At 40.6% G+C, this 13,583-nt stretch overlaps 5 protein-coding genes across 5 annotated transcripts; 1 reads left to right on the forward strand and 4 right to left on the reverse strand.

Annotated features, from left to right (window-relative positions):
* Positions 1–25: 25 nt before the first annotated feature.
* Positions 26–2,425, reverse strand: LOC18993491 (uncharacterized hydrolase YugF). The gene is made up of 10 exons (XM_006417022.2): positions 2,204–2,425; positions 1,764–1,858; positions 1,601–1,698; positions 1,429–1,478; positions 1,250–1,345; positions 1,062–1,151; positions 854–946; positions 680–775; positions 471–536; positions 26–393 (listed from the first exon to the last, which is right to left on the reverse strand). The coding sequence occupies exons 1-10, from the start codon at positions 2,381–2,383 to the stop codon at positions 241–243; spliced, it is 1,017 nt and encodes a 338-aa protein (XP_006417085.1). The 5' UTR covers positions 2,384–2,425; the 3' UTR covers positions 26–240.
* A 242-nt stretch (positions 2,426–2,667) lies between these two features.
* LOC18993492 lies at positions 2,668–4,003 on the reverse strand. The gene is made up of 2 exons (XM_006417023.2): positions 3,881–4,003; positions 2,668–3,718 (listed from the first exon to the last, which is right to left on the reverse strand). Exons 1-2 carry the CDS (start codon positions 3,910–3,912, stop codon positions 2,839–2,841), a joined length of 912 nt encoding a protein of 303 aa, XP_006417086.1. The 5' UTR covers positions 3,913–4,003; the 3' UTR covers positions 2,668–2,838.
* Positions 4,004–4,299: 296 nt separating this feature from the next.
* Positions 4,300–7,531, forward strand: LOC18993493 (putative pentatricopeptide repeat-containing protein At1g13800). Its single transcript, XM_024152740.1, has 3 exons — positions 4,300–7,016; positions 7,106–7,210; positions 7,358–7,531. The coding sequence occupies exon 1, from the start codon at positions 4,368–4,370 to the stop codon at positions 6,864–6,866; it is 2,499 nt and encodes an 832-aa protein (XP_024008508.1). The 5' UTR covers positions 4,300–4,367; the 3' UTR covers positions 6,867–7,016; positions 7,106–7,210; positions 7,358–7,531.
* Positions 7,532–7,786: 255 nt separating this feature from the next.
* LOC18993494 (factor of DNA methylation 4) lies at positions 7,787–11,388 on the reverse strand. The gene is given in 8 exon segments (XM_024152870.1): positions 7,787–8,183; positions 8,320–8,532; positions 8,760–8,829; positions 8,831–9,057; positions 9,148–9,216; positions 9,307–9,488; positions 9,580–10,780; positions 11,279–11,388. Coding segments are annotated over 7 exon segments (2,193 nt in total). The 5' UTR covers positions 10,775–10,780; positions 11,279–11,388; the 3' UTR covers positions 7,787–7,946.
* Positions 11,389–11,633: 245 nt separating this feature from the next.
* On the reverse strand, positions 11,634–13,493 carry LOC18993495 (FBD-associated F-box protein At5g27750). The gene is made up of 4 exons (XM_006417026.2): positions 13,406–13,493; positions 12,354–13,293; positions 12,123–12,263; positions 11,634–12,013 (listed from the first exon to the last, which is right to left on the reverse strand). Exons 2-4 carry the CDS (start codon positions 13,284–13,286, stop codon positions 11,726–11,728), a joined length of 1,362 nt encoding a protein of 453 aa, XP_006417089.1. The 5' UTR covers positions 13,287–13,293; positions 13,406–13,493; the 3' UTR covers positions 11,634–11,725.
* Positions 13,494–13,583: the final 90 nt, after the last annotated feature.

A 13,583-nucleotide genomic window follows, 5' to 3' on the forward strand; every position in this document is an offset into this window, starting at 1 on the left:
CGAAGACTAGTCAACAACAACCATAAAACAAATACCATTTATTTTATATACAAAAATAATATCTCATGATCAATCATAGACTAAAAAATGGAGAACTTTTGTTTGGTGTGAGGAATTTGTATTATTTATTCAACAAAAAGACCAACCAACAATGAATGAAGTGAAGTACCAACTACTAGTACTACTACTCGAGAGAATATTTTGGTAAGAAACACACCTTCAATAATGGCCCAAGGCTCTCTAGGATATACTTTGAATCTCTTTACGCCGACAAGTCTCTCTAACAAACTCTGTGATCAGTTTAGCAACAGCAGCTGGTTTTTCGACGTGAGGAAGATGTCCACAGTCTGATATTTGTTCCACACGTGCCTTCGATAACTCTCCGTGCAGTCTCTGCATTGAAGAGAAATGGATTATGTCTAGAGAGACCATTTGAATATGCTTAGTGAAGACAGATCGAAAACGCTAACCCAAGCTAGCTTGTTGCTAATGATTTGGTCATCCTCTCCCCATAGTATCAGTGTCTTCTGTGAAACCTGCAGACAGAATCTTTTGATTAGCCTGCAACAGAACATGAACAGAAACAAAAGAAATAAAAGCAAGCATTGAACAAGAATGCAAAGTTTCTCTTCTTGATTCTTTTCTCTTCAAGATGAGCTGGAAATGATTAAAAAGCTACCTTTTTTATAAGAGAAGTAACGTTGTATCCTCCACTTGTCATAAAACTAACAGCTGCATCTTCCCACCAAGGATATAGACAATGCAAGCGACCAATCTAGATTGAGCTTGTAAGCGGAAAATCAGATTGAGAGCTAAGTTTATCGATAAGGACTCCAAAGAATAGCTTCTTTACCTTTGTCCAGTCCCAGCTAGTTTCCAATGAGATACCATTGAAAGAAAGGAAGTTTGCATATAACCGCAATGGAATACTCTTCAGTAGATATACCTAAAGTTCCCAAATCATATACCCAAAAACCCGTAAAGTTAAAAAGGATTGTGAAGAGTTTCATCTTCCAGTACATTCAGGGGACTTTAATGTATAGAAGGTGATGTGAACTTACCCCAGCATAAGCTGCTGCTTTGGGTAAAGTTGCCAAGTTTCCTGTACCTTCTGCGTAAACGCTTGCGTCCATTAAAACCAAGGACTCAACCTGAATAATTCATCATATTGGTCAAATTATCTTGAACAAGTTTGCAAGTAAACCTCTTGTTGGGAAATAATGAAGCTCCTTAATGTTTATATAAGTACCGCTTCTGGATGATTGACCGCAATGTCTACTGCAACAGCAGCACCGAGGCTCGGCCCAACCAAAACCACAGGCCTTTTAATATGAGACTTCCAAAACTACGGATCATACAAGGATGGACAAATCAATTCACACTTGGAAAACAGAGAAAGCCACACAAGTAAAGAAAATGACTACAAACCTTGTAAAAATGCTCTCTTTTAGACGCTACATCACACGGTGGAAGTTTCCCTTTTGAAAACAGAGGAGCAAGAAACAAATAAGCCCGTAAGTAAGATAACTGTTGGCAAGTTTGGAGAAACAAATAAAAGGGGAAAGGAAGGAAAAGATAAGAGAAGACCAGAAGGGAACACCTAAATCAGAAAAACCCCAACCAAGGATATCAAATGCCCAAGTTTCTAAACCGGCTTCTTCGAGCAATGGATAAGTGTATCTCCACTCTAAACAAGAACTGTTTACAAGTGTTTTAAACTCAAGATACTAACTCAAGACATATTACAGCATTTTGATTAGTACCTATCAAATCCGTGCAGGAGCACTACAGGACTTGTCTCATTCCGCATAAGCGGCGTCACACAACTGCTCATGATTCTATCTTCCGCGAAGCTTACCTACACATTGCCACAGTACATGACAATGTTAAAAGATATCATGCTTCTACAGGTTGGAGATTCTTAGATTGCTTGAAATGTTTATATGCTCACTTGAAAGTAACAGATGATTTGCACATCACATGCAAAAGACCTACAGACTAGAGGTTCTTGATTCTTACACTGCTTTAAATGTTTACCCTCACTTGACTTGAAAGTAAGATCAAAAACTTGAATTTAAGACATTAAAGTCAATCAGTCAAATGTGTGTCATGACCCAGTTGCAGCTAGTTGAGAAGCTCAAATTCTTTGGAACATACTTTCGACCAAATAAAAATTGAAATAAACATGGAGGATGGAAATTACTTGTACGGGAAGCCTCTCGATTCTGGCGGCGAGCTTTAGAGCAAACGTGTCTTTGATTCTCTCAACATCGCTCGGTAGAAACGTCGGAAATTTCTCCGCCGTCACCGTGAGTGACCTTTTCATTTTACTTTCCACCTTAAAATTCGGCGGCCGTCCCGTCGCCGTCGCCGCTAACAGCATCGCTGAGCTTCTTGCTCAGTCTGCCACGACGAGCGGTTGGTACTTGATAGAGAAGATATCACACGTGGCAAGTAAGACAATTGATCGAAGGAGTTGAAACGCTGTCGTTTAACTGTGAAGAAGAATCACAGCCAGACAAAAGATTTCTAAATAAAAGTCAACTCATAGTTTTGACCCATCAAAAGTCAACATATTTAGTAACCGGCAATCAAGTAAGTGTGGTCCTCTTTGTTTCACAAAATGGAATACCAAAAAGTTACTCGGTAAAAGTTACAAGAGCTGGTCTTAGACAAGTGTAATAGACAAAAAACTTTGAGAAGCATTAACCAAAAAGAACCCATATTCTGATGTAACACAACAAAAAAACATAGAATACACAATGTAATAATATGTATTTGGCTCATCAAAAGAGATTGATTTAATGTTTACAAAACTGAACTAAGCAAGATACGAAATCAATCTACAAGCTTCCCTTGGATTTCATAGAACAAACGGTTGGAGTCTCGGCTGATTCTCTCAGCTCCACGCATGATCTTCTTACAATCTTCATGCAACTTCTTAGGCATGAACTCTCTCAGCTTCATTTGAGGGTCTTTTATATCGAAATTATTGTATACCTCTCTTGCAGGCAAAACATGCTTGTGCCAAAAATCAACCAGTGCCGGTTTCATATCCTCCCAAAACTCGGTATCTCGCCAAACTCTGAAGAGGCTGCTTCCATTGCGAGTCCAGCTATACAGATCCAACCAATCTCTATCCACAATCTCCATCAAACCCTGAAGCTGTGGGACACATTGCCAGTGAACCTTCTTCCACGGATACACTTCCGCTTTGTTATCCCTGTAAAATGGGCATTTCACTTCTAACACGCCACTTGAAGTTACTCCGTCTTCTTTAACCACATTGATCAATCCATCAGGAGAAGCTCCTAACCAGTTTTCTTCAGGGTCTTCACCGTTCTTGTACACCACGAACTCAGGCATGAGGATCTCGTTCCCCGTTAACTCCTTGTATCTCTTGAGTGCTTCAACTTCATTGCTAGCGTCCCAAAACGTGGCTTGGTTTCCAGAGAACTGCTTAGCTACCCCGATTTTCTCTAACCAAAGCTCTCGTCTACCCTCAGGCCAAAACCCAATAGCATGTGAGAAATTACTAGCCGTTAGCCTATTCTTCCTCAGATCTTGCCAATTCTTGCGCCAATGTTGCTGGGATGTTTCAGTAACCGGTGCTTCTTTCTTTGAAACTATACTAATGATTTCGGAAATTACCTTTGAATCAGGCTCTGGTTCGTTATACGGAATGTGCAACAAGCGGTGACAGAAAGCTAGATCATCACTGCCATGAAAATAATCGAAAGAGGTGTCAAGAAGAAGAATCAAAAGTTAATCATTTCCCCCAAATCGATATATAGATAATTACGAGCAAGCAAAACAAAATTGAAGCAGCTATATCAGACAAAAGTACTGGAGAAGAGAGAATAGAGATAGCAAAACTGACCGTGCGCGCTTGTAAAAGGTACGACGAAGCATATCGGCGACGGCACACCGGCGTTGGATAGACGACACTCGATTCTGAAGGGTTTAGACAGGAAGCGACGACTCTGTCGGTAATAAAAGTCATAACGAGGCTTACTGGCCCAAACATTTTATGGGTCAGACTAAATTAGTTGGGTAGGCCGTATCAGTCCAAACCTTTTCACTTCGGTTTGAAATCGGATTGATTCGGTTACATTCGGTATAATGAATTCGATTCGATTATTTCGTTTCGGGTGTTTTTTTTTAGTTCGTTGGTTTAAAAATTAAATAATGATACCTTATGGTTCGGTTCGGTTCGATTTATGTGCCCCCTACTGTAAAACCCTCCGACATGGTGTGAAAATCTTTGAAGCTACTCGTCGTCGGATTCTCTTTGTCGGAAAATCTCTTCTCAACTAGTCTCTTCTGGTTGTTTCACCAGCCGCCACAGGATCGGCGGGAAGTATTTCATGCGGGTGTTTACGGTTCCATTACTCTCACATTTGAGAGGATTAATTCGAAGAGCACCCAATTCGCGATTCTACGCGGTTCCTGCACTTGCCTGGACGAACCCGAAAATCTCACACTCGGAGCAAGAGAAAGAAGGTAACTTTGATGGTAAAGCATTGGAATTGAACGAAGTTGGAGTTTTGCGAGTTTTGACTAGTATGAGGGATGATCCTTATCTTGCTTTGGCGTTTCTGAAACGAATTGAAGGAAATGGGGCTTTGCCTAGTGTCCAAGCTTATGCAACTGTTATCAGAATTGTTTGTAGTTGGAGTTTGGATGAGAAATTGGGTCCGTTTTTTATGAAGCTCGTTAGAAAAGGAGACGAGGGTCGTGGTTTCAGTGTCATGGATTTGTTAAATGCCATTGGAGAAGCAGAAGAGGATGAGAAAGTGTCGTTTCTGTTACTAAGTAGGGTCTCTAGTGCCTTGGTTAAAGCCTATGCTAACCTTGAAATGTTTGACGAAGCTATCCATCTTTTCTGGAAGATGGAGAGGCTGGGTTTGGATGCGGATGCACATACTAATGTTGTTGTTGTTCAAGCATTGCATAGAAACGAGGATATAAGAGGAGTAGAGAAGTTTCTTAACAAGTTGTTAAGCTCAGAGACGAGGAATCCTCGCGTGTTTTATATGAATTTCATTGAAGGGCTTTGTTTAAATCAGATGGCGGGTATAGCTTATATTCTACTCCAACCACTGAGGGTTGCAAATATTCTTGTGGATATTAGAGATCTCGCAATAGCGTATCGCAAAGTGGTCCGGGGGTTATGTAATGAGATGAAAATAGAAGACGCTGAAAGTGCTCTTCTTGACATGGAGGAATGTGGGATTGATCCGGATGTGTATGTTCACTCGGCGATAATTGAAGGACATCGCAAGAACATGAATATACCTAAAGCTTTGGACTTTTTCAATAAGATGGTGCAGAGAAAAAGAAGAATAAACTGTGTGATTGCAAGCTCAATCCTTCAGTGCGTTAGTCAGATGGGCATGTTCTCGAAAGCTTATCATCTGTTTATAGAGTTTAGAGAGAAGAACGTTTCTCTTGATAGGGTTTGCTACAATGTCGCGTTTGATGCTTTGGTAAAGCTTGGCAAAGTTGAAGAAGCTATCAAGTTGTTCCGAGAGATGACTGGTGAACAAGGTATAGCTCCTGACGTCGTCAACTACACGACTTTGATAGGTGGTTGCTGTCTACATGGAAAGATTCACGATGCTCATGATTTGATGATTGAAATGGAAGAAAGAGGTAAAACACCTGATGTTGTTACATACAACGTACTTGCCGGTGGATTAGCTAGGTATGGTTATGTAGACGAGGCATTTGAAATTTTAAAAGCAATGGAAGCTCAGGGTGTAAAGCCTACTTCCGTTACACACAAGATGGTCATCCAAGGCCTGATTGTTGCAGGTAAAACAGACGAGGCGGAAGCTTTCTATGAGAGTTTGGGACATGAAAAATCTCTGGAAAATGAGGCAAGTATGGTAAAAGGTTATTGCGAAGCTGGTCTTCTTGATCAGGCCTTCGAACGATTCATTAGAGTGGACTTTCCTCTGCCCAAGAATGTGTTTTTCACACTATTCACTAGTCTTTGCGCCGCCAACGATAAAGATCACATCGGCAAAGCTGAATACTTACTGGATAGAATGTCCCAACTAATTGGAGTTGAACCTGGCAAGTGCATGTTTGGGAAATTGATTGGCGCTTGGTGTCGAGTTGACAAGGTGAGAAAAGCCAGGAAGAAATTCAAAGTTCTAGTATCTTGTAAAAAGATAATCCCTGATGTGTACACTTACACAACCATGATCAACGCGTATTGCCGGAAAGACGAGCTCAAGGAAGCCTATGCTCTTTTTCAAGAGATGAAGCAGAGGAGAATCATTCCTGATGTGGTAACATACACAGTTTTGCTCCATCACAATCCAAAGTGGGATATGAAGAGGGAAATGAAAGCCCTTGGCATTAAACGAGACGTTCACTACTACACGGTTTTGATTGATCGGCATTGCAAGACTGGAGAACTTGAAGACGCGGAAAGGATCTTTGGTGAAATGATTGAAAGTGGGGTGGAGCCTGATGCTGCTCCTTACACAGCACTAATAGCTCGTTGTTGTCGGGATGGATATTGTAAAGAGGCAAAAAGGATCTTTGATCTAATGATTGAAAGCGGGATAAAGCCTGATCTTGTGTCTTACACAACACTAATAGCTCGTTGTTGTAGGGATGGATATCTTAAAGAGGGAAAAAGGATCTTTGATCTAATGAGTGAAAACGGGATAAAGCCTGATCTTGTGTCTTACACAGCACTAATAGCTGGTTGTTATAGGAATGGATCTGTACTTACCGCGGAAAAATTGATGCAAGAAATGTTAGACAAGGGGATTAAGCCAACTAATGTATTCCTGTCTGCAGTACACCATGCTAAATATAAGTCCAAGAGACTCCAATCTCGAGAGTGATCAAAGAATGTATGAAGAGCCTATATTTAAAAAGCTCAGGTGAGGTTGTGGTAACACAACTATTGGTCATGAGAACAGAGTTTTTTGTCAGCTGACAAGGAAACTGGGATTCTGCATCAGCGTAAATAAGGATGTGAGCTCACTGTTCATGTAAATTCACTTCTTTGCTTCTTCTGCTATTCTCCAACCGTTCTTTCCTATCGTTCCTTTGGTTTATACAGTGATACAAGTTTTTTCAGGGCTTGATTTCTTGGGAACGGAACTTGTAGAGCCAGGAACGGAAAAGAGACAAATACGGGACCAAAGCTTTTCTAATGGAGCTTGAGAACAGAGGAACCATAAAGGTAGAAACTCTGCTTATCATGAAGCATTTGGTACCTAGATTTTATACGGTTTGATGTTATACATTTAGTGAGTTATGTTTTTTCTATTAATTTACTTAATCAATATTTTGCAATAAACTCACCTAATTCACGACACTACCTCTGCAGGAGTCAAGGTAAAGCACGATAACCGGACTGGAAATAACCTCGCCAAGAGTAAATATGAGGATTTTCAAAGCTCTTTGTGAACGCTGCATTTTCTAATTGTGTCTTCACAACACAAGAAGTGATCTCCAGAAAGCCTCACGAGGATAATTGTAACAAGTAAAATGTTGTGTTATATACAAGCATGTATGTAATAAGAAAATATTATAGTAAACTGTAAATCATATAAGATCTTTGATTTAGTATTATGCACATAAAATTCTTTTGTAATCAACGGTCCAAAACCGAATCACAACTTCGGTTCAATATGATTACTTCTTCTGTATTCTTTTATAACCGAACAGCCAATTAAACTCCCACAAGTAGTTCTGTGATATTGATGTAGCCGTATAGATAAGTGAGAGGAATTCGTATCTGACTGGGAAGAAAGTCATAAACCAAGTACATAAATTGATATCTGTGTCCAAGATCTCACCTTAATAACTCTACTGTTAGTGGTCATAATCATAAAATCTCACCAAGTCTCAATTAATATCAACTACTCGAGACGATTAAGTTTTAGTTTTAGAAATGAGATTCTTCCGTTATTTTGTTATCTACGCTTAGGCTTGGGTTTCTTCTGTTTCCACAAGTTGAGCAGATAAACCACTCCTTCCTTGAGAGTCGCTTTTCTTCCTTCTTTAAAATTCCAAAGCTCGGGCACTATGTACCTTCCACTTCCATTATACTCGTTCCTTTCTAGAAGCGCTTGTGTAACGGCTTCAAACACTTCTTCCCCCATCTCTTTCCTCAGTTCTTGCAGCTTCTCATCTTCTTCATTTAGTACCTCCTGCAAAAACAAAAAAAGAAATTGGTTTCTCTCATGTTTTTAGATTGCAGGAGCTATTATATATCATCTAAGAGCATTGTCTAAGAGAGAGAGAGAGAGAGAGAAAAAAAAGAAGAAGAGGTGTATGTATTGTTACCTTGGGGGTTTTTCCGTCTTTTACGATGACCTTAATCGGATGCCAAGCCGAGTCTCTCAAGAGGTCGTCCCACGAGGACCAAAGCTTGTCAGCTTTTTCAACAGCTTCTTCAGGTGGATATTTCTCTTTAGCTATTTTTTGGAATGGTTTAATATCCAATTCTCCCATTCCCTTCACACCGATCGGACCACGAACTGCCAACCCTTGCATTGACTGCACACAGCTTGAGCATGTTAGTAGCAGGTATCAGAGCATAAAATGGCATAATCACTTCCACTCTCCTCTGAGTGTTCCTATCACGAGCTACCAGGCATAAACATGTTGCAATAGTGCAGCCTCTCACACTAGATCAGCGAACAAATGTTCATGAAGCTGAATTCCAAAGAACAAACCCGCATAGGAAGAAGGGCAGAGAGATGGAAAGGCTGAGAATTGCTTACTTTGATCAAAGCCTTGCGCGCATCCTGAAGCTCATCGTTAGTGTAGCCATGTCTTACAACAAGAGCTTGAGACTGACTCTTGGAAATCTGCCTCCTCTTCTTTCTCCTTCAGTTTTTCCTTTGTCTTTTCTATCTCTTTTTCTAACTTTTCCTTCGTCTCAGGATCTTCCCCTTCTTGCATGCGTCCCATGACCTGCAGGTCACCCCTCATACGCTCTATTTCCAGCTCCAATGCCTGCTCATCATCGACTTTTTTCTCCAGTTCACGGACTTTCTTACGTAATTCATCTTTCTCCCTCTGTAAAACAACAGCCAGCTTTATAACTATGGCCAGAAATAATCTGACAGCTTTTAAAGTGTATAATTATTCATACAAGCAAAAGCGTACCTGTTGCTGCTCTGCCAATCTCATCATGTCTTCATCAACTTTGTTTTGCTCTTGAGTAGCCATTAAGTTCTGACAAGGAAATTAAAAGATTTCACGAATCACTACTGCTAAGATTAAGGTAGTTTCAGGGTAATTTTGTCCAACGGATGTGATTGTTACCTTCTGTTTTTGCCATTGAAGCTTTCTTCGCTCTAACTTATTCACTGCTTGACACTTATCAAGATATTTCTCTCGCTCTTCATATTCTATCCTTTGAGCTTCCAGACGCCGGGAGGCCAGTTCATGTTCTTCGTGAATACTGGCCAAATATTCACGCGCCGCTTGCTGCATACTATTCATTTCTAATCATTGAAAAGTAAACTAATAAGTTCCCAAAATACTAGTCAACCACATCAATCAGGCAAAAATTAATTTCATCGTAAGATCACTTACTTTCGTTATGTGTGTTGATCATTTCATCCTTCTCTCTCATCATTTTCTCAAGCTTTGTACTGGTTTCATTGTATTTGCTCTCCATTTGTTGAAGGCTGGTGCTTTTGGTCTCCAGTGTGTTTTCCAAGTTTGAGACAAGCGTCAATGTCTTTCTTTGGTCTTCGGCCTCTTTACCAGAAACACTCTTCAAGTCCCCTTTCTTCCTAAGGTTGTCACCAAAAATTCTCGAATGGAACTCTGCCTCTTTTGCTATCCAACCATAAAGTTTATCACCTCGATCACGAGGCCCAGTCGCATCATAGTCTTTCTTCCCACACTGATTGACTTCGAAATATTTGTCAAACATGGTCGCATTTCTGAAGCCGTCCCACTCTTTACCAAAGGAAACAATAGCAAAACCGGTATTACCAACTCGGTAGTTCCACACTGTGTCAACTTTGAGGGGATTAAACCCTTTGCTGATCAATTCTTCCTTTAACTTGTTTCCACTCTCACCAACATACCTCTTTTGTTTTTCATCATAGGTTCTCCTGGTGTTCGCCAAGATCCCTTTCCAGGGATACACAAACATCGTATCCCCGTTACCAGCACCCAAAGAATCATGCCTCTGAGCAAACCTAGCACCATGGCTGAGACCAATCTGTTGGACAGGTTCTTCTCCCTCTTTAGCAGCAGCAATGAGGCGGGGTCTTTTGGGAAGGAATGTTTCGTCTTCGTAGCTTAAGGAGGAGTTGGGTTTAGGAGAAAACATTGGTCTTTCTTTGCCACTTGGTCCAGGATCATTTCCTGAGACAGACTTTGGTTCAGCTATAGAAATCCATGGTGAACTGGATTTCTCAACGCCATTCAGTTCCCCTGCTGCAGAACTACCTTTCCAATTCCCGGTTAACTCATCTTCAGGACGAGAAGAGACATCTGATGTTGCAGTAGGATCCCGAGGCCGGAGGTACTTCCTCATGTATCTCTCAAGTGCGAGATGTCTGGCTTTTTCTCGCGCATCCTTGGTATGGGAACAACCGCTGATAACAGAAGAAGCATGACGACGCAAGTCCTCAAACCGGTAGTCACGCTTTCGATCTCTGTAGCAGAAGGGACATCTGAACAAAGACTCTGAAACTTTGACCTTCCGAGTGCCATCTTTCATTTCACTGTAGTATCTATACTCCAAATCATCTAGCTCTGCTCTGGTATACATTGCAACCTAGAACCAGAAAACGTTTACACAGTAAAGCTACAAGAAAGCAAATGAAAGTGGTACGAACAACGAATTCTATTTGTGGTGTGTAGACCCTAATCGCTGAACCCTAAACCTGAAATTGACTCACCCAATTCCAGAAACCTACTAAAATCTAAAGCAGTGTTCTTTAGGAAACATGGACGAAGAACATGAGTAAGCAAAACGACCCAGAAAATCATCCAGTAAATTACAAAGACACGAAATTTAGTGAGACGGAGATTAGAACACAAAACCCTAACTTTATCCAACGGCATTTCTCAAACCAAATAGAGAAGATCAGAAGAAGATGAAGATAGAACACCAAACCCGAAGAAAAGAGACCTAAAATGGAGACAGATAAAGCAACTAAACAAAATGGCACACATTGGAGAATTTCGCGGAAACAGCTTAAGAGTTTCTTTTCGCAAATGTCTGTAAATACGACGAACTGTATAGAAACAAGCGGAGGAGAAGAAGCAAAACCTTTCGTGAGCGAAGAGAATGGCGAGGACTCTCCTTCGAGCAGGTGAGAGAGATACACGCAAACCTTTGACTGGAAAGGAACAAGTGAAGACGAGAAATAAAATGCAGAAACAAACAAACAAACGTCGATTGTGTTTCCTCTTTGTATAGTCATCTCGTAAATCTATGCCATTTTTAGCTACGTGCTTGCATAGGAATGGTCTTTTAGACCGAACCGAACCGGAATAAACCAATCACATAACTATTTAAACCGAAAAATTGAATTGAAATTTGTGTATACTGTACTACTAGCTTGATGCCTTGGTTGGCTCCATCTCTAATAATCGAATTGAAATTGAACAGAGCCCAACCGATGAAAAATAAAATAAAAAATCATTTTAACAGACAAAACCAAACCGAATTTGCTCCGAGGAAAACGTAAAAAAAGGTTACAACGTAAAAATGATATCAACAGAGTTCCCAATCAAGGATAATTCGACAGCTTGGAGAACGTTTTGTGACTTTACAAAGCTCCTCGTAGATTTCCGAGTCCGAAACATATCGAGGATAATCTGTGACACTCAGAATGAGTTTCTTGAGGACTGCTGCGTTTTCAAGAAAGTAAGTGGCTACTTTCATCTCCTTTTCCTCCCATTCATGAACTCTTTTAATCTCAACACACTCAAGAGTCGATAAGAAACATCGAGGCACATCTCTCAGTTCGAATACCTCATTCTCCTCTGTATAAACAACCGTCTGCAAAACACACACAACAAACAAAAAAAAAGGGGTGAGTTTTTCAATAATACAGATACACAAAACCGAAGTGCATGTTATTTAAGCCAAAATCTCCAACAGGTTTTACCAAAGTTAGGTGTTTCAGATTCGGGCAACTCTCAAGTAAGGCAGGCAAAACCTGTAACAAGTCACCCGGAAACTCAGCTTCTAAACGGTGTAAGTTATTGAATTTGGGAATCATTCCTCCTTTTGAGTAAAGAGTAAGTGCCTGCAACAAAAAGAAAAGCAAAAAGGATATACAAGTGAGAGGTTTCAAATTAGACAAAGTCCACAGATTGTTGTATGTATACACATATACCTTCACTGTTTTCGTAGAGATGATCATATGTCCTACACGCGATATCCCAGTGAGAAAATCACGGATTTCTTTCCTCTTTGATAAGTCCCCGGGACTAAAAAACGTGCCAAACTTGACAAGAAATTTGACATCAAGATCAACCATGAACAAAGAAGTCAGGTTCTTTACCACAATTCTATCAAAATGGTCTTCTCGGAGACTCATATGCTCTAGCCCTGGAGCATCAATCTCAAGCGTGAAGTCCCCTCTCGAATCGCATCCGTCCCTGCTGAGCGGAACTATAAACCTCTTCAGGCTCCAAGATTTCACACGCAAAAACGGATCATCATGATCCTGAAAATTACCATCTATATCTCTCAACAAGGTCAGCTCTTCAAGTACAGGACATCCCAAGATGATTTTCTCCAGATTCTCATTAGCACGAAGCTGAACTTGTTCAAAGGTGATGGATTTGAGACAAGGCATAGAGACAAAACCAGGATCCTCAAGACCCGAATAAGACAGCTTCAAGGAAACCAAAGTCTTGCTCGTGTAGAGATTCAGAGGCATGTACTCGACACAAGGATAGAGAAGTGTGTCAGGATCTACATAAAAGGTACTGCTTTCAACATCTAGATGTTGAGTTCCCCGGTTAATAGCTTCACCGATCCGGTCCTGGATCCCGAATATCTCCTCGGTCATGCACTTGATCTTGACTTTTGGCAGGCGTGACTGGTTAATCTCGAGAAATTTGTCAATGAAGCTGAAGAACACTTGGTTATTCTTATAAGGGAAATCAGAGCAGTCTATGTCAAGCACGGGAACATTTAGCCACAGATTTTTCCATCTGGTCGCTAAAACGCTCGTCTTCACCGAATCTTTAGTCGGAAGGTATGATAGTATTTGAGTAAGCAAAAATTCCGGCAATTCGCTGATTCTATCGAACCCAGGCATCACGAGACTAAACACATGAACAAACAACCACAACAAGAGGATAAATAAATGGGTCTCGATCGAATCCTAAGGCGATGAGTTTCTCAAATTAAATCAGGTATGTAAACGAAAGAACTCACCGTGGATTTGATTCGCCGGCGGGTGGATTATCCGGCCACAGTGACCGATATTGAGAGAGAAGAGTGGTGATTTTTGTGTGTATGAAATGAAAGGAATCGTTTAGTATTTATACGTTTGAAGTGGTTCCGATTCCATTTTCACAGAGCGTTTAGAAAATAAAAGGCTGCCATTATTATC

The sequence above is a fragment of the Eutrema salsugineum genome, unplaced genomic scaffold, assembly GCF_000478725.1.
Source record: "Eutrema salsugineum unplaced genomic scaffold, Eutsalg1_0 scaffold_5, whole genome shotgun sequence".
Classification (NCBI taxonomy): Eukaryota; Viridiplantae; Streptophyta; class Magnoliopsida; order Brassicales; family Brassicaceae; genus Eutrema; species Eutrema salsugineum.